Source organism: Photinus pyralis, unplaced genomic scaffold (assembly GCF_008802855.1).
Source record: "Photinus pyralis isolate 1611_PpyrPB1 unplaced genomic scaffold, Ppyr1.3 Ppyr1.4_LG4, whole genome shotgun sequence".
NCBI classification, from domain to species: domain Eukaryota; kingdom Metazoa; phylum Arthropoda; class Insecta; order Coleoptera; family Lampyridae; genus Photinus; species Photinus pyralis.
In genome coordinates, this window is record NW_022170511.1 from 33,178,389 (window position 1) to 33,199,596 (window position 21,208).

The 21,208-nt window shown below is 39.8% G+C and overlaps 1 protein-coding gene across 1 annotated transcript in view; it reads left to right on the forward strand.

The window, feature by feature from the left end:
• The window catches only part of LOC116169090 (cadherin-related tumor suppressor), a 137,116-nt gene that overhangs the window by 111,245 nt on the left and 4,663 nt on the right, over nucleotides 1–21,208 (forward strand). Inside the window, exon 9 of the mRNA XM_031485117.1 lies at nucleotides 14,927–20,267. Within this exon, the coding sequence (XP_031340977.1) occupies nucleotides 14,927–20,267 (5,341 nt within the window). The remainder of the gene's footprint in view (nucleotides 1–14,926; nucleotides 20,268–21,208) is intronic.

Here is a 21,208-nt window from a genome sequence, read left to right on the forward strand (position 1 = left end):
TCCATCTGACCTATGTTGACCCTCGGTAATGAAATCCAAGTCACAGAGTGCAAATCTAGTTACCATTAACATTCACTGCTAGAAGCAATAGATTGATGACTATCCAGAATATATTTCATCCAATCATCTTTCAAAGTACAAAAATAGCGATTGTAATCAATTTGAAAACGTCGCCGTTTACGTAGGAAATTCCTTAATTAATTTCTTTCGGTCTGCGCCCGTAGTTTCTCGGTTTCAGTCCGTACCAATTCGATAATAAATTAAATTAATACGACGGTAATTAAAATGGCAGTCGATCAGTGGAATGGCCGAGGAAAACTGTTAGTGATACGGCCGTACCGACTGCTTTGGCCTATTGATTGGTCTTTAATTAATAGAATTTCGACCTGTCATTCACATTGCGCACATACGAATCACGTTTGATGCGTGAGCTTATTTTGGAATTGCCGCTTTTCTGAAGAAAGATACCATTTGAATAATTCTAATTCCGTTGGCTTTCCCAGCATAAAATCACTATTTTGATGGTCATTTCCTTTATTATTCGTCGTTTGTATTACATTCGTTTCTCAAATAGGCGCGCATGTTACCTCAATGAAGCAATTAGGCGCGAAGAAGTGTTTTCGTTTCTATCACGCCTACTTACGTACTTTTTAATTGTTTTAATTCTTCGTCGGTACTAAGCTGGATTTTGGTTTTCGATATATCGTTCAAATTAGCAAACTTTGGGTCTAGTGGTGCAATAATTTCACACATTGCAAACAATAATTTCACAAATGTATGAAGTGGTGGTAGGGAAATGTAAATTGGCCACTAAGATTGTAGGATTTTATATACTTATTTTTACAAAACTGGCCAAGTCCTGCCAAAAAAGGAATTCATCAATCAAATTTCCATTTATGTTGCTACAATTGATTTAAAAAGGAGCTAATTTACAATATTTTCCTCAATTTCCAGTCTCTAGTTCTAAAATTTCCCTCATGTTTCCCTAAAACTTTTCCTAATTTCTCTCCAGCTTCTAGCAAGTTTATATCAAATTCCTCTTCTCAAGTTCTCTTAAAGGTCCTCTTAAAGTTTTTCTCGAGTTTTCAAATTTTTTTTGTATTCACCCCAAACTTTGCTCAATTTATGTTTTGAAATTCCTTCTCAAATAATCCTTGATATCCCTCACACCTTTGCTTCAATTTCTCTAAAATTCATTATTTTTTTTCTTCAAGTCCATTCCTCTTTAAATTTTCCCCGGGTTCTCTCATGTTTCCTTCCCTCTCAAATTCCCCTCAAGTTACTTTAAAATCTTTCTTATAAATAAAAATGAAACAAATTCATTTAAAAATCACGTGTTGGGTTTTAAAAGAAACACGCGTGGACGTCTATCATAATTTTTTCTTGTGCATTTTATTGCACTAAACAAAAAATATACAGGGTGCGTCAAAAAGATGTTTTTTAATGGAACAGTATTTTTAAAAATTATATTCTATGCATAATAGAAATAATTCGAAAATGGATGCTGAACCAGACGCAATGTTAAATTACGACATTCACATTCGTATTAGGTTTTAATTTACAACTTAACTGCAGTAGTCGACGTAGCCGTGCAGTAGCCTTAGGGAAACGGTACGGAAACTCGAGCGCCACCAGAAGTTTGTCGATTCTTTCTCTTTCTTGAAAATATCAAGCAGTTACCTTGAAATAAACGGTACGGTAAACTGAAAGGTTCAAAGCCAAATAAACGGAAAAAGATTCCTTTAGATCGTACTTACCTTATAAACTTCCCAAAATACGGAAAAAGAACATCGGAATTTCCAGCCAGCCGACATATTCGGGTGATACAAAATGTCTTTATTTTATTACCAGACTCCCTGACGTCGGGGACTAATCTTGAGATTCAGGTTAATTAAGCGCGCGTCATTTGACACTGGATGAGGTTTCTGCAACACATTTGATGAGCTACGTGCCCGTATTTATGCTCACTCAAATGGTCCAGTAGTAGTAGTCCAGTAATGCCCACTGATTGTTACATGGGTCAAGCGCAAAAGGTCTGCGATAATGAAATAAACTACACAGCCTTGTAGCTTTAATGATCGTTTACGGGAAACTAAAATCGGTTAATTATTAATCGAGCTGAAATCCTAAAATATTAATTCTTCCCGATGCAGAGGGCTGTCGGACGCTAAAAAAATATTTTACTAGAAACTTCACAATTATGTTCGGAAGCTGGTTTTCCTTATCAGCGGTTAAAACAGCTCTAGAAATTGAAACATTACTTTTACCTTCTATTTTTCACTCCTAGAAAAGAAATACAGGCCCGAAACTATAATTTCGTAAGGAAGCGCCCGTTTGCCGAAGTACCGAATGTTCATTAAAGGTAGCTTCCATCAATGTACGGTGTGTTCATTAAAAATTGTACTGGAAAGGGAGCTTCGTTACTCGGTACGAACGTCAAATTAAGAATAGCCTTCCGTTTTTTTCCAATAGTACATAACAACGCTAAAAATGAATGTATCCATAAATATGGATCGCTCTGTAGCCTCTGTATAGGAATCGAACAACTAACGGATTTTTTATGTGTTTGGGTATGCCTTTTCAAAATTTGCAAAAACCGTCTCAGGATGGGTACCACTAAAAAAAGGTAATTAAAATTTTACTTTTGGACATTAGAAAACAATATTCAAGGATCCTAAGGAGATTCTAAGAAGATTCGAAAAGGATCCAAAAGAAACTCTAACAAATTCTAAAGGTTCTGACGGTTGTACGAGTATAGGATCTAGAAATCCTAAAAATTCGATGCAACTTTGAAGAAGAATCTTAAAATGTTCAACCAGAATCCTGAAAGGATACTAAGAGTATTTGGAACCGATTGTAAGAGAATTGTAAGGAGATGTCAAGATAATCCTGAGGTCCTGAGAATACCTCCTGAGACTGTAGAAGATTTTAGAGAGATTCTAAAAAAGTTCCTAAGAGTGTTTTGGAGATTTAACCAATATTGTCATGATTTCAAGGAAGATATACGAAGATTCTAAGAGTTCTAAAAATTCTAGGCGGTCTGAAGATTCTAAAAGATCCCATAGAAGACTCTTAAATTTCCGATATCTTTCTAGAATTCTGAAATTTTTGGGGATTCTTCAAAGACAAAATGTTTTACAACTCTTTGGAATGATCTGGCAATAAATTTTTCTGAAAACCGTTTTGGAATTCCTGAAAATTTGTTTGGAAATCTAAGAACTTTTAAGTTTAGCTTTCAAAAACTGTTCGCCTGAATGAATGAAGTTAAGTCTTGGACTGCCTTGAATTTATAAAAAAAATTATTTTTTTAGCATGTGCCTTTCAAAAATTATAAAATATAGTTGATTAGTTACTGGTTAATTTTTTGTTAAAATTTACAGTTAAATTACTAAATATTCTGCAGTTCGGCGTACAAATTTTGTATAATGGATAGTTCATCTTTAAGGGTATCTTTAGTAGGTATAAAAACAGTACCTATGTGGATTTAGCATAATCAACTGATTTTTCATCCCCTCTAAACTGACTACTCATGATTACACAATAAGGAAATTGCATGCTGTATGGTTTTATTGGTACGTCAACTTCTCCTTAAAGTGTTCAGTATGTTTCCTCTTGTATTTACCTACTATAATAGTTAGAGATTGAGGTCGAATTAAACGTCTCTCATCCTTGTATTTTTTAAATTTATCTTCAGAGAAAACGTCGGAAAATTCAGCTTTAATAACAATATGCATGTAAATTACTTAAAGTTAAGTTTTAATTTAGGACAAGACAGTACCTATACTTGTCATAGACAAATCGTGAGAGTTTTTCTCGGAAAGTCAGCAGTGAAAAAATTGTCAAAAGCGTGGGCGACTACACCATTTCAATTACAATGACATTGTGGTCCATATCCTCAATCACCAATTATCGGTAGTTTGATTTTTACCAGAAACGTTTTTTTTACGAGTACCTAACAAAGTTCATGCGGACCTCATTAACAATAAATAGTTACGACCCATCATATTGTGCCAACTCATCTCAAACAAATAATAATAAAATGACGGATGATAGTTCGTTAGAGAAGATGATTTATATTTCGTTTGTCCGGATCAGTCTGATGGATATCATAAGGACACTGATTGTTAAAGGCGTAGGCAGTCGCCAACAACAGGGCTCGCTTTGAGGATTTTCGGGACTTAACGTCCGCCACACAATAAATTGCTCTTACTTGTTTTAAGAGCTCTCGTCGAGTTTTTTTTAACCGGCGATATTGCCGCATAAGGTAGAGAAACGTGAACGTCGAAGATGATTGTATAACGCTTACAGGAGAATATGGTTTATGACGAGGTAAAAATAAATGAATCGAGTTTCTATTTACCGTATTTGACCTAAGTTCAATTTCATAATGACTATAACAACTATAACAATACGTATTGTGCACGATCTGACTTGTCTCCATTAAATGTTATGTTCTTAGTTTATAGATATTGCTGATTGAGTTCCCCGATTTTAACTCAAGATCGCAACTGCCATACTTAGCTTCCTGGTAGTAACGTGAAGGCCCCCCAACCTCGCTTAGTAGTGACTAATTGTACTATTATATCATACCATATGTAGACATATGGTGTTTTGCTACTTCTGGTCTATTTAGCAACCCTCTATGAGCTTCAAATCAAGTTTGGTGTAGATATTCCGCACCGGATAAGATGAGCTTTCGTTTGGAAACAAGTTTTCAAAGTTTTAAATCCTGAGAGGTTCGCAACAACCTTAATTGATGTTTTCTCCCAAGTTTCTTATTCTTGTTCTAATTTTAATCACAGTAATAATTACATTTTGTTCTAAAATTTCCTCCTTATTGCCCCTCCTCATTAACAGTGCAAAAAAGCCTTCACAAAGAGTTTATAGTTTAATAGTTTTTACAGGTCTCAAAGAATTTAAGAGCCTTTAAGGGTCGTAAACATTTCCCATCAAAGATGCCAAAGCCAAAGTATATGTTGCACTCAAAACGCCGAATTCGGACAATGACCGAAATTTTTACTCACTTCGTGATGTGGACATTGTAAGATACTAAACTTGCGATTAGTTTTATTTATCATATAACCTAATAATACTTTGCTTTATTAGGGGAAGGGAAACTGTTAATCGTTTTAAGTCATCCACCATTTTGTTTCAACCACTTTTGTTTATCAGAAGTCGATTTGAGTATTCTATAATGTCCACATCGCGAAGTGGATAACTGGTAGGTAAAAAATTTCGGCCGTAGAAGATACGATGGTCAAATTAGACGAAACATGTGCAATTAATGCCATTTTTTGAGTTTTACAAGACACCGTTGAAAGACGTTTCGTTTCGGAGAAATCATAATCAACTTTATTTTTTTATATGGCCCGTGAAAGAAGTACATACTGTAGTTAGTAGCATATATTTCATTATTAATGCAACGATCTACGCCACACACAAAAATAAAAATTGGAAACTCTTGGTTTCAACAGGATGGTGCACCCACGCACAACGTGCAAATCGAGTATCCGACAAATTTCCTGAAAAATGAAAAATATATTCGATTGGTATTCTCGCGCGATTAGGGCATTGTGCGAGAATGCACCATCCTGTTGAAACCAACAGTTTCCAATTTCTATTTTTTTTGTGCCGTACATCGTAGTGTAATAGTAATAAAACGTATGGTCATTTGACCCTTTCAATACATTCATCTTCACTTTTCGTACTATTTAATTTTAATCCACACATTAGTATAATTGCTCTTAGCTACCCGATGATGGCATGATTGTCATGTAAACCCTTTGTCAACCATCAATTGTGCCGTCTTACTAATTAAATACTGAACTATGGGGGAGATTTAGCGTGTTCTTCAATCCGACTGTCGACGACTCTAAATTTTGTTTGTTAAAGTGAGATAATTGCAAACTGCCCTTATTTTCCTGTGTAGTGTATTGTAAAATTTCCAAAAGTTTGGTACAAATAAAATGAAACACTTCTACCATGGGACTTTTCTGTCAGTAAGTAATTTCTTTTGCTACCTGTAGCAGTCGTATATGATTATACACTGTGTAAACTAAACTAAGCGCACCCTTGTAATTTGGTAGAATTGGCAATATAAAATGTTGGTGGGTAATATTATTAGCAACAAATTGAATACTTTGGATGATATTTTTTTTGTCATATGACCATACATTTCATAATTTAAATGACACACCCTATGTTTTTTTTTACATTTTTGGATTCTACAGATAATTGTACACCGGATAAATAATTTATACGAGGCTGATCAGAAAATAAGTCATAATTAACCTATATGCTTAAACAATATAAAATAAAAAAAAATTATTTATCTCTTTTGATATAAGACATATACACGGCATTTCAAAATATTTAACGGTGTAAAACTAGTTTTCTAAATTGTTATTGGATAAATTAGACAAAATCGATGTTTGTAGTAATGTAGACGCCCAGCCGGGAGCTAAATTAATATTTGTTGGAACTATTTGTAAGTCAGTTTGGTTCTGGAGTAAATCCCAGTAGACTTTCATTGATATCCGTTTTCGTGTCGTTTTTCAATTTTGGTCTTTTGCCCGAAAAATACGTTAATACGTTAATGGACACATAATTGACCGAATCATAAAGTCTATTGGATTCGTCTGAATGTATTTTGTATTTCTTCAACGAATAGGTATGTCCCAGGTGACAAAAGCATTACCTAAATTTTTGGTAATAAAATGTATTTATAGTTATTATACGTCGAGCTATAAGTCTAAACAGATCGGTTTTTGGGGTATTTGAGTTTCTTTTGAAAAATTTGCTTTTCTAATTCAAGACAGATCCATTTCCTTCAAGATTTGCGTAAATAAAGCTAATACATAACAACTTCAAAAAGTGTATACAGGGGACTCAGGAGTAAAAGTAAACTGAGTCTTTAGTAAATTTCAAAAGAGAAGAGAATACTTACCAAAAGGGGGAAAAAAGGCTAAGAGATCTTTGTTCTGGTCTTGAAAAGCTACAGGAATTAAATACTTGGTAGGAATAGAACATAAATAATAATTAACGTCACAATCAGGGATAATGTAATAAATAATCTCAAAAATATTACAAATAAGACACTGTAATATATAGATTTGCAATGTCAATGTTAAGTTTGAATACATTTTTACAATGGAGCTAGAATCGTTAAATGAGTACAAAGAAATGTAGCAACTACAATTCAATTGCATCTAAAACCAGTATGTAATCAAACGTTATATCAAGGAGTCGGCGAAAATTAAAAAAAAATGTATATTAGAGCTTCAAGTGCAATCTTGTGACCTCAGAAGGGTGCGTTCTGCCTAATCTGTAACAGACAAACACAAACACGCAAATAAGAGGCGAAGAGGGACTGTGAATACCGCTACACCTAAAATATTGCGTAAGCAGTTCTAACTGAGGCAAATCGGATACTAAACCGTAATTAAGAGTCAATAAGAATCGATAATTCAATTTACGTTAACTAACCAAAAGCAAAGCTTTTGACTCGTTATTATATACAGGGTGAGTTTTTCCGATGTTTAGTATGGGGATCTCGTAAACCATAAGAGATACAAAGTCGCTTAAATGGGCAAAGAATTGCAGAATTGCATGTAGATTAATTTTTCCTTTCAGAGTTCTTTGCATCTCTACAAACAACGAAGTTATAGAAAAAAAAAACAAAAAATGTAATTTTCGAAATAGCGCTGAAGTTCATTTATTTTCAAAGGTATCAACAACTAATTTTAACGAAGCTTAAAAGTCGTGGTTCCGAATGCGAGCCCGGTACGTATCAAAAAATTGCTCTACTGAAAGTCATATTTCTCCTCAAGCTTCCATCAGGTTCCTGTAAAATTCTTTTCAACTGAATCTCAATAGATACAAAGTGCCCCAACGAAAAGTTGTGTGCCGAGTTGTATGGGGGATACAACTCGGCACACTAAATGTTTGGACAAAAATGCAAAACCTGCGATTTTTAGGGGAATTTTTCGAACGTAAAAAATTTCCCTTATATGATTTGTCCGTCTGTTCCTCGAGAACGAAAAGAGACAGTCATGTCAAACCTTCGCTAATCGATTTCTACGAGTTCAAGCCCTTCAAGGATTAAAGCTGTTTAGTATGGCGCCGGATTAAAAGTCTGGTTTCCGAATGCGAGTAGCAACGAAATTCCCCTACTGAAAATCGTCTACGATTCTTCGTATCTTGTTATATATCAAGGGGGCCAGTTTTTTGGCAAAAGTAATTTTTGCAACTTGCAATGTTTTAAACGGGGCGAGGGTTTAAATGGATCGTAATTTGAAAGAGATCTTTATTACTATTTTACCTTTTTTAAATCGATCTATTAGTTAGCGAGAAATCGCGCTTTAAAGCATCAAAGTTTAATCAAAAATTATACTTCTTCTTAAGTTCCTTCTTCTCAAGCTCCTCATAAACTTCCTTCAAGTTCCCAACAAATTTTGCTCAAGTTCATCTGACGTTCACTGGTTTTTTAGCGTATTTTTCACCTGAGCCAAAAAAAATCTTGACGCCAGGTGCGCAATATCAACTTTCTTCTTTTTTTAATACATTTTGTTGAAATTTTAACCACAGATACATCTAGTCAATGTTAAACATACCGCATATAGTAAAAATGACATTCGCGCATGCGCAGATGCTCAATGCTAAGTTTCTTATTTATAGAGATACTTCTTTGAAATTTTAACCGTAGATGCCTCTAGTAAAGAAAAACATAGCGCACATAGCTATGGCCTTTTGGAAAGTATACTGATCAATGCATAGAAAATGCGCTGAAGTTACTCGCGAAAACCTTTTTACTTGTTTTATTAAATTCTCCCTAAGCTCTCTCATGTTTATCTCTCTCTCTCTCGAAATTTTAAATAAATAATGTCCGGCTAAATTGTGGGCATTAAAAATATCTTCGGTGATTGAAAAACTAAACTTGCCATAGGACGTACTTTCCCCGATTTCTTTTTCTGTGTAGGTTTTTTTTTGTTTAATTAAATTTAGTTACTATCACTACCAGAACAATTCAAGCGAATGTGGTAATTTTTTTTAGTTAATAAAATGTTTTTAATTTAATTCACTCTTCTAAACTTTCACTAAATCCACCTGTTCCTGGAGCTAACGTTACGTATTCATTACTTTAGAGACGCAATCTCTTAGTGACAACCAATTTACCCACCCTTGAAAACGTCCCGGGAAACATCGTGGCATGGCAAGCTTACAGTTTTATAGCTAACGAGAAGCTTTCAGTCACGAAGATTCGAATAAGAGCATTCGGACAGATTTTTGTTTCAAGATAAGAAGGTTCGGAAAGATTTTAATGAGATGTGGAGAATATGTCAAAATATTAGGTACACGAAGATTGAAGAAGATTGGGAAGATATTTTAAGACGCAGACGGTTCCAAGGATGATTTCCAGAATCATTCAAGATCGCTTTACCTAAGAATATTTCATATAGGAATTTCGAAGAACTTTGATAAAGATTCATTTCAAAAAAAGAATATTTCCAGTAGATGAAAGAACAATTTAAGAAGTTGTCAAAAAATTTCGTTTTCGATGGAAGTGGAGCAGACTTTAAGATGATTTCAAGTAATTTTCAAGAATATTTCTTCTTTTCTGCAGAAGAAGAACTATCATGTCACTACTAAACATTCTAGTAGGAATAGTTTTCATAAGCATTTGCGACATTGAGTAAAATCCTTCACTCAACAGTAATAAACTTAAATATAAGTGGGAAAGCAGTTTTTCTTCAAAAACTAAAATAATTGTTGGTGTGTCAGTAACCTTGTTTGAAAAATATGACTAAAGGGATTTGGTGTGAGTTTGTCAGTTGTCGTACCAGTAATTTTCATGGTGAATTGCTATACCTATCAGAGATACCTTCCTTCAGTTAATGAAAACCGGAGACTTAAACACGTTTGTAGGTTATTGGCATTAAAAACGTCATCGGGAGGCGACCTAACAATAGTTATCTAACATCAAGGAGAATAAATACGAATTTTGCCCGGATAAAAAGTGATCGAGCCCGTAAACAATCATAAGAACGAACCCGACTTGGAGCGACCGTGGATGTACAAATGCCGCACAGCGTGAGTTGCTAATGAACCATCGAAACCAAATTTATCAGAACAAGTTTACCATTGATATGTTATGCTGCTTTAATGTACACAATAAAGCACGATAATACACATCAGACGCAACGTAGCACGTGAAGCTATGCTCAACAACTATTAACTTGGACGCTTAGTCTCTCCATTTTAAGATAACCTTATGGCGATCTCTTTCTTTTTTTACAAGAAACCTTTTTTTAGCACTTTTACTTAATCGCGCCGCGAGAATTAGTTCTAATTCGTTGGCGAATTAAATATTTAAATTTTATTAGGGTGCATGGCCAAGTCAACGCACGCCCCCCGTAGGCCATTAGTTTTACCAACATGAATATTGTCACGATGAGGCGGTTCTCACGGTATATACGCGATTAGCATCTCTATTCGTTACCGATTTCAATAACGGAAGATAAAGCAAATTGTTATTGTTAGAGTTTTTCTGGTCCACTTGATAGGTATCATCGTGCGGCTATCGGCATTATCGCACGTGACGTTGCGAATTTAAAGATCGATGCACGCGAGTTAAAGTTACCATAAGCTCCTTTTCAAAAAAAGTGCCATTGAACTTCGCGATGTGAAGCAGTCATCCTTGCATATTCAACTAATTTTTAAGTCGCACGTGGTCTTCAATAAATTTGACCCAGAAGTTGAATTTCTGCTTTGTGAAGCATCATCGATCTCATCCAGTTCAATGAGAAAGAAGTAGAGTTCATGGGGAGAGCTTTAATGGAACTTAAAGGAACATAAGAAGAAATTAAGAGAAGCTTGATGGGAACATGAGAGCATTTGATAAGAACTTGAGCAAGTCTTGAATTTGGTAAGAATTTTATAGGAAGACTTGACTTGGGATCACCTTGGTTTATGGAGAAATTGAAGAAGGAATTAACAACTGAACGTAAAAGTAATTGTAGAGGACTTGAATGTACTTTAGAGAAGCTTGTGGGGAACTTGTAGGGAATATGAAAATTGGTGAGGATTTGAGAGGAACTCAAGAAAATTATGAAGGTTGAAAGTAACTTGATACTCTTGGTAATTACGTACCTACTTGAGGAGAACCTCGGAGAAAATGAGGAGAGCATTCTTGGATTAAAAATCACTTGCAAAATTTTCAACGGGACACTGGTTAATTATAAAAGTAATATAACGTAAATTTAATTACTTATTTTATTCATTTGCAATTACATAATTAACAATAAATTTATAACAGTTTTGAAATGAATTGATTAATAACAGTTAAAATAATATTTATCTTGTCATATTCATAATTTAACAGCGCGAACTATTTATGACGTCGGTGTTGAAATTGGAACTGTTCTGAAACGCAATTAGATTTGCTTATATTGTAAAGTCGCGTGTTCCCAAGTGTTCGCGAATCTTCTAAAACAAAACACGTCATATTTCCCGGAAAGGTTGCGTCATCCACCTTATTTCTTTATCACCGATGACTAATCTCTCATGGCGCTTCGATGTTTATCGGGATTTCTGGAATATTCGCTACACTGGCCCGCTCTTAAAACTGCCATGGTTGTAGCAGAGACAGCCCCAGACAACTTGGTGGCGGTACTTGCACGACGGCCCTTTAGTACGTCTTCCATTATTGAAGAAAAAACACAACCTTTTTACGAAACGGTTCCGGGGTTCCTCTGGGATTGTGGCAACAGATGAAACAAATGCAGATATGGATCCCAATCACGCTGGTGGTCGGCAGGACCGGATTTAGCATGGTGCCATGTGGGCTCGGGCCCATAGCGATAATTTTTTAGGGGCGGCAAAAAACTAAATTTGAGATATAATTCTACAGTATTATTATCTACAACAAATTTAAAACTCATTTCGAGTTTCCCGTTCACCCGTAATTCGCGTTTAAAATTTTGACTCCATCATCAGTAAAATCTTGTTGGGGTTACCATACCACATTCCCTTTGTCGGTGCCCACTTTCGATGTCCCACTCACCCACAATTCACATATCACTAAAAATCCTCCGCAAAATAGTACTCAGTTTTTGGGGCACTTTTTATAACTCGAAGACACGAGAAAAGAGATCGCGATTCGAGCTTTACGAAACTTTTTTGGGCGCCCGAAGTCTACTACCCCTAGAAGACGCGCGCCCTGCCAAAGGTTGATAATTTCCCCCATACGAAAAAAAACAAAACTCCGACACGTAGGAGTTGTGGGCATTTACAAGATCTTTCTGACAACACCAATTTGAAAAGAATTGGTCCAAAACTGTAGAAGATGATAGATAAAAACTGAAAAATCATCACGTTAGTAAACCCACGCTCTGCGATGGCGCCCAGATGTCGCCGACGCCACATGATGTATGTAGCCGCTATTCTTTCAAATGAAGATTGTATTGCATCACCGGTGCCTTCTTCTTTCCTACTGCTACGTTACTTGTGGCACAAACTGCATATTCTTCTGCCCAGTAGAATCGTTCCCGGGTTTTCGTCGTTTTCCGCCATCGTGCATGCATGCACGTAACTTGCCATAGACCCAACCCTAAGCTAAATTAGGCTGTCGTCTTTTCGCGATATTCAGGATCTAGAGCAACTTGCCAATTATCCGCTTTTCGTATGTCTGGGGTGGGAAACCCTTTAGCCCCCGTTAGTTTATCTAGCGTGTCATCTATTCGGGGTAACGGATAACCATCGTATTTCCCTGTCCCAATCTCAACGCCTTTCATTAACTTGGTCGGGAATGAATTTAAATTCATCAACCAAACAGGCGTTAGTTAGTTGTTTAGCATTTACTATCACCTTGCCAATCAAAATTCCTCGACCCCAAGTGGTGTAATTGGGTTCCATCACTCCCAAGCAGTTTTCCCGGAGACTTCCATCCATGCGGCCCATCACAACTTTTTCGCAACACTTCGGCAGGATGACATTATAGTAGGTGTTGGGATACTTTGACCTGAGAAAATTCTGGGGACCGTGGGAAAATATCTCAGCAGTTGGCCCGGGTGAAGTTTTGGCAGTTGGCCCAGGGTGCAAGTTCAAATTTTGGCAATTCATTTTTCGGCAGTTGGTGCGAGGGTGATTTTTCGGCAGTTGGTCCGGGGTATTTCGGAGGTGGGCCCGGTGGTATTTCGGGAGTTCGCCCGGCGGTGCCCGTCATTAGGCCTATCTTGGATGCTGCATCCACCATCTTTGATGCTGGACCCAGTATCTTGGACGCTGGAGTCAATTGCAAAAAAAATTGACGTTAAAATATGCAGGACGTTGCATTTAAAAAATACCAACTTTGGGTGAAATCTCAGAAAAAGTGGTCAAACATTTTTTTGGCTACGCCACTGGATTCTACGTAAAAATATCTAAAATAGGCAGTTTTTACTTTTTTTTCTACCTAACATGGGTAGCAAGATATGATAAAAGTCCCATTAAGTCAAAGTTTCCGTTTTCACCCTATATCTCAATTGTCAGGAACGAACGTATAGCTAGATTGATTGTGTTTGTGGTATTAATCCACATTTTACAAAAAAGTGGCACAGGATCGCAGAGATACGCTGCGGTCTCAACCGAAATAGGACACACGGTACTGTTTATAGTCGAAATCGGTTTAACAGTGTTATTGACGATCCCTAAAGGCTCTTAAAGGCCCATGAAACATCCCAAAGAACATTTTAAATACATACTCTTAAAAACTAAGCGCTTATACTGCATTACGAAAGCTCGACTTTGGAGTTCGTACAGACTCAACAACTCATAAAAGCTTTTTTAGGTCCTTAAACAGGTTAGTTTTCGAGCACTCTTAAAAACTGTGTCTCAAGCTCTAAAAATCTGTCGGGAACTGTGTAAACCGTTTGGAAACATTTCAAGACCATTGAAGGTAATTAAATGCCTTCTTTATGGTTTTTGAAGGCTCTTAAAGCGCTTAATGAACTTAAAAGCCCTTAAGGCCGAAATATTCACAAAAGTTCTTAAAGTTTCCGCTTCCAAAGCGAGGATAAATCTCAAAAGTTGTAAAAGGTTCTTTAATTAAGACTTTTACGGACCCTTATTAAACACCCTAAAGTGTGTTTCAAATTTTAACTATAAACGCCATCCTTCACGTCTTTTGGAGATGGTTGAAAAGTTTTGGAAACGTAGGGTCTCAATGCCTCAATGTTTTTTTAGGACTGTAGGAGTCCTCGGAAACTCTTAGAAAGTGTTGGCGACCAAACTTTTAAAGTCTATGTAATTAGAGCCATTAGAGTTCGCAAAGGGTTTAAAAAGCTTTTTAAGCTTCGGTTATCATCAGGATTACAATCTATAAAATGAAATAAGGCGGACAGAGATGGTAGTCGCAAAGGCGCATGTAAAGTGGAAAATCCTTTAAAAGGTACGTGTGTTCTACTTAAAATATCATGTTGGTATGGATATTTCAGATTCGGTGAGAGGTAACGGTTTGCGTGAAACAGCCTGTATATCATGACAAAGGATATCATGAATGAATCTAAAATCTATAAATTTCACACAATTTTCTGTTTCCCCCTTTGTGTGTCAGAGTTGAGAGTCATTGGAAATATTATAAGTTTTGTTTTCGTTGCTGAATACAGAATGAGAAGGGTGAAACTCAAAAGTGGAATTGCTTTGGTGCTATTAAGTTGAACTCCCTGTATATGGATTCCAAAAAATGAATGGCAAAGAACTTCCACGAAGACTTGGTAGTTATTATTCAAAAATGTATGTTGAAGGCCGTGAGATTCCAACAAAACCAATATTGAATGTTAAACACCTAACGACTTTCGCGCAATCACTTAATCAGTATTCACTCGTTGTAATTTTTCTGTGCGTTCATTTGAAATGAATATAAATGTGACCAAATGTTTTCTTTTCGCAGGTTCACCACCTTTAACCGGCACGGGCACCGTTCGAATAATTGTCCAGGACGTTAACGATCACAGTCCAGAATTCAAACGCCAAATGTATCATGCCACTATCGCCGAGAATAATCCAACGGGTTCGTGGGTTTTAACGCCGGTTGCCACCGACAGAGATAGCGGTCCAAACGCGAAAATACGCTACAGTTTGCTTGGAGATAAGGTGAACCGATTTAAAGTGGATCAAGACACTGGGGTGATAACCACAACAACCCAGTTGGACCGTGAAGACACCGATACCTATTTTCTCACCCTTATGGCACAAGATTGCTCGCCCACAGAACCACGAGCCGCCGCTGTAAATCTAACCATCACAGTATCCGACGAAAACGACAACTCTCCGGTGTTCTCTTCGCCGTCCTTCGAAATCTACATCGCCGACAACACCAAGGCCGGACAATTCGTCTTTGGCGCAAAGGCCACCGATAATGATATTGGGCGTAACAGCAAAATCACATATTCGCTCACAGGGCAGCACTCCAAAAATTTCTCTATCAACCCCGAGACTGGCGTAATCAAAGCCGCGCAACATCTACAGAAAATTCACAGCGGAGTTTTCAATTTAGAAATTGAAGCAACCGACGGCGGAAAAGTCCCGAGGAAGGCCAGCACGGAGCTGAAAGTGTTCCTAAAACTCTCCGGCTTGTTTCCCAGCTTCGTACAGTCGGTCGAAACGAACTTCGTGCTCGCCGAAAACATCGAGGAAGGCAAGTTGATAACGACGGTGAAGGCGACCTCGCCGAAAAAGGGTCTGGTTGGAAACGTTCGGTTCGCGATCGCCGGCGGAAACATAGGCGACGCAATCAAGATTGACAAAACCACGGGAGAGGTGCAGGTCGCCGGTAAGGGGTTAGACTACGAGACATCGGCGCAGTATAAAATATGGGTCGAGGCGAAAGATTCGGATAATCCGCCATTGACGAGTGTGCTTCAGTTGAATATAAACGTGACGGATGCCAACGATAACCCCCCGATACTGAGCAGCCCTTTGTACAACGCATCGGTGCTTGAGGAGGAGTCTCCTCCTCTTTTGGTCGTGAAAGTGTCGGCTTCGGATGCGGATTCTGGCGAAAACGGACAAGTCACCTTCAGGCTACTGGACGACTTCGACGGTTCGTTTGAGATGGATTCGGAAAGTGGCGAAATCTACACGAACACCAAGTTGGATAGGGAGGAAACTGCCGCTTATGAACTGATAGTTGAGGCCATCGACCAAGGGACGCCCCAATTAACTGGTTCTGCCACTGTCTTGGTGACAGTTCTAGACAAAAATGATAATCCACCCCGTTTCACTAGGCTGTTCAGTGTGAACGTAACGGAGAATGCAGAGATAGGGTCGTTTGTTATTCGAGTTACAAGCTCTGATCAAGATATCGGTGAGAATGCGAACGCCACTTATAACTTTACAGAAAATCCTGGTGAAAAATTCACAATCGATCCTATTAGCGGGAACGTGACCGTAGTTGGGGCGCTGGACAGAGAGCAACAGGATGAGTACCTACTGAAAGTGGCGGCTGTAGATGGCGCGTGGAGAGCCGAAACTCCCCTAACTATAACGATACAAGATCAAAATGACAACGCGCCTGAATTCGAGCACTCCTACTACAGCTTTAATTTTCCCGAGCTGCAACGCGACATTGTGTTTGTTGGGCAGGTGACTGCTACTGATAGGGACAAACAAGGACCGAACTCTGTGATCAGCTACTCCCTTCAACAACCGTCCGACTTGTTCACGATCGATCCGGCCTCGGGAGAGCTTTTCAGCAAACGTACCTTGAAGTATAAACACACCCAGCGCGATTCTTCGCCGGAAAACATGCACCCCTTAACGGTTTTGGCGACGGACAACGGAAAGCCCCCGATGTCTTCGGAGTGCTTGGTCATCGTAAATGTGGTCGATGCGAATAATAATATGCCAAAATTCGAACAGCAGGAGTATTTAACACCTGTACCCGAAGAAGCGAGCGAAGGTCAACGTTTAATTAAAGTAACGGCAAGGGATGATCTGGATTACGGCGTAAATGCGGAGGTTGAGTACTCGGTGGTCGGAGGAAACGGGACGGCGTACTTCGCCATCGATAAACTCAACGGGTGGATTAGTTTACTCAAACAAATCCGAGGGGTCGGTACCATTTTCGAGCTGCGGATTCTTGCAACGGATAGAGGCGTGCCGCCTCAACAAGACGAGGTGACCGTCACTTTGGTGGTGTCTGGCGAAAACAAGTTTAGTCCGATATTCACCGCGTTGAGCTACCAGGTGATAGTTCCAGAAAATGAGCCGCTCAGCTCGACTATCCTCACAGTTAGCGCAACTGACAACGACCAAGGCCCGAACGGCATGATTCGCTACGACATATCGGCGGGAAATGAGCGAAAAGAGTTTGCGATCGATCCAATATCCGGCTCCATCACCATTCTGCAACCTTTAGATTATGACACAATCCAAGAGTATCACCTGAATATTACCGCACAGGATTTGGGATTCAAGCCCCACCAGGCCGTCGCGATGTTGCGCATCACCTTGACCGATATCAACGACAACGCGCCCACGTTCAATCAATCAACCTACGACGCTTACATCGCGGAAAATCAGCCAATCAACAGCTTTGTGTATCGCCTCACCGCGACCGACATAGACTCCCCGAAGAACGCGATAATACAATACTCAATATCTGGAGGTTCCGGAAGGGAGGTGTTCGCCATAGACTCGAAGACCGGCGTCATCACCGCTAAAGTAAAATTCGATTACGAAGAGGAGTCGTTTTACAATTTGAACGTTGTCGCGGCGAACCCTGATTCGGCAATGTACGGAACGACGGAGGTACTCATTCGAATCATCGGCGTTAACGAGTATTACCCGCGGTTTATTCAGCCAGTCTTCCACTTTGAGGTTTCGGAAAGTACGGAGATCGGAACGAGTATTGGTGTGATTCAGGCGACCGATCAAGATTCGGGGAAAGATGGAAGGGTGTACTACTTGTTCGTCGGTTCGAGTAACGACAAAGGATTCAACATCAATGCGGAGAGCGGTATCATAACAATTTCGAGGCACTTGGATCGTGAAACGCAAAGTCGAATTGTGCTGACGGTGATGGCGAAGAATTCTGGTGGAATACGCGGAAATGACACCGACGAAGCTCAGGTGATAATTACCGTGCAGGATGGAAACGATCCGCCAGAGTTTCTTCAGCGCTTCTACGAGACGAAGATTCTCGAAAATGCAGTCGTCGGTTCTAAGGTGGTCATGGTCAAAGCTGTCGATAAAGATGTTCGCCCGCAAAATAATCAGTTTAGCTACTCCATCATTGGGGGCAACACCGACCAAGCGTTTAAGATTGATCCACAGTCTGGTGAAATTGAAACTACGCGCGTTTTGGACCGGGAAACTATCCCGGTTTACAATTTGATCGTTGGCGCCATCGACACAGGGGTGCCACCACAAACCGGATCGGCTACGGTCAAAGTGCAACTTGGTGATGTTAACGACAACGGGCCTGTATTTGATCCAGCGGATGTGATTGGTTCCATTTCCGAGAACGAACCGCCTAACACCAGCGTCATGACACTGTCGGCCAAGGATCCAGATTTGCCTCCAAATGGCGCGCCCTTCATGTACAAAATTATTGGAGGGAAACACCGGGACTATGTAAAGGTGGATAAAAACACAGGCGTTGTGCAAACTACAAAGATGATCGACAGAGAAAATACCCCAGTTCTCAACTTTATCATTGAAGTTGAAGATAGTGGCACTCCGAAAATGAAATCCCAGTCAAATGTAAAAATTAACATCTTAGATCAAAATGATAGCCCGTCCAGCCCGAGATCTGTGCACGTGCTGGTTCACACCTTCAACGGCGCTTTCCCCCTTGGAAACATAGCAGATGTGCACCCTAATGATCCAGACATAAAGGGAGACTACAGATGCAGAATCTTGCAAGATACCAGCAATGGAGTTCTTAGTATATCTTCAGGCTGTAATTTGCACGCCTCTCGTATCACACCAAATCAGGGTTACTCACTGTCGGTATCTGGCAATGATGGCAAACACGGCGACGTCTCATCGTCGGTGACAGTCGAATTTTCAGTATTCACCAATGAAACCGTTGAGAATTCCATTACATTAAGGGTTGACAACGTGACAGCGCAATACTTTCTAACTCACATCTACCGAGGTCTTGTCGACTTTCTAAAGAGCACCCTCTCCCCCGGCGAGTCCTTATTGTTGTACGGGTTAAACGAAAACAAAGAAGCGGTCGAGCTCACTTTGGCGATCAAAACTTTTTCGGCATACAAACCGAAATCGCACACCCTGGAGAAGCTGGAGAGCAAAAAGGAATTCCTAATTGGTATACTGCAGACTTCTTCAGTTACCATCGGCTACACACCGTGCTCGGTAGGCACATGCGAAAATCGAGGCATTTGCACTTCGGACATTTCGATTCATAAAACAACGCGAATTTTCGACAGCCCGAACTTGGTGTTCACTACTCCGTTAGTGAGTCACACCTACGCCTGCCAATGCGTCGACGGATTCACTGGGCAGAATTGCGACAAGCGGCAGGATCCTTGCATTCCGAACCCGTGCAAGTCAGGTGGCCAATGTAGGCGTCAAGGCTTTAACTTCCAGTGCGCCTGCCCGCCGTCGCGCGATGGGCGATTTTGCGAATCGGAACGGGGCGATGCGTGCTCGAGCAATCCGTGCCAAAACGGCGGTTCTTGCCGCGCGAGTTCGGACGGCACGTTTTTCTGTCTGTGCCGTTTGGGATACCGCGGCAACCAGTGCGAGGCGTTGGTCGATTCGTGCAGACCCAACCCTTGCCTTCACGGGGGGCTGTGCGTCAGCCTCAAACCGGGTTACAAGTGCAGCTGCTCGGATGGCCGCTATGGAAGACACTGCGAAAAATCTACCTTTGGCTTCCAGGAGTTGTCGTATATGATGTTCCCATCTCTTGACGCCGCAACAAACGACATATCGTTCATCTTTGCCACCACAAAAGAAGATTCCTTGTTGGTATACAATTACGGGTCCCAAAGCGGAGGTAGAAGCGATTTTGTCGCACTGGAACTGATACATGGCAAGGCGGTATTTTCGTTTGGTGGCGCACGAACGGCCATCACATCGGTAACAGTAGGTGGAAAGTCTAGCAGTTTGGCCAACGGAAACTGGCATAAAATTACGGCGACGCGAAATGGTAGAGTGGTCTCGCTGAGTGTTGGGACCTGCGTCGAGAATGGGGATGTTTGTGAAGAATGCCGACCTGGTGACTCGTCTTGTTATGCGGATGAAATCGGTCCCGCAGGGTAAGTACCTATTCTATATCAACATGTACAAAAATCGAGCCTAAAAAGTGTGCATATTCCCATAACCAACTTTTCGCACACCCCCAACACACAAACCCATTGTTATTTTCGGAACCAAAAACGTGATCGACCCCTCAAAACCTAAGGGGTTATCAGGACCTCATTTTCAAAATAGTACCTCAAAATTCATCCCTTAGGTTTCTAGATGGCGACTGGTTTTGTTTACTATGGTTTATAAATACGTGGTATATCAACAAAATTGAGTGGCCAAGGGGACGAATCGATAAACATTCTTTTCTTGATAAACCAATCCAAAATGTTTCACTTAAAATTGCCAATTTCGAAAAAATCTGTACGGGTACGCTATGTTTGCAGGGTTTTTTTAAATTGTACAAGTGGCGGTAATCAAGGGGGCAGGCAGTGCCGGATTTAGGGGGGGGGCTATGGGACTATTAGCCTCCGGCGGTAAATTTTGAGAGGCGGTACGTCGTCGCTCCCATCACGTTTTAATTCTAAATGTAGATATTTAATTTATGGGGTTAAGTTTCTGAAATAGCATAGTAATAAAACTTCGTCTTTTCACCTATAAGATCGATGCCGGGCTCGGGCTCCCGGCGGTAGCAGGTCGCTGAGTCGCACAAAAACCCTAGTAAAAACACGTTTCATGTTTTCGGGAAATATACACGTTGCTGACAAACGACAAAGGGTCGCTTTATTAAGCTGCAGAGCAAAACGATGCAGGCTTTATAGGGGAGTCGATCATGGTGTCCGTCTGTCCGTCCGTCCGTGAACACGTTAACTGTCAAACGCTTGGACCGATTTGGTTTGCATAGTTGAGCTATATGCTTCAAGTAATAAGCATATTGAAAATTGGTCAAATCCAATGACCCCGTGGGGTCACGATTCTCTGTCCCTGTCAAAAGCTTGAACCTATTCCATTG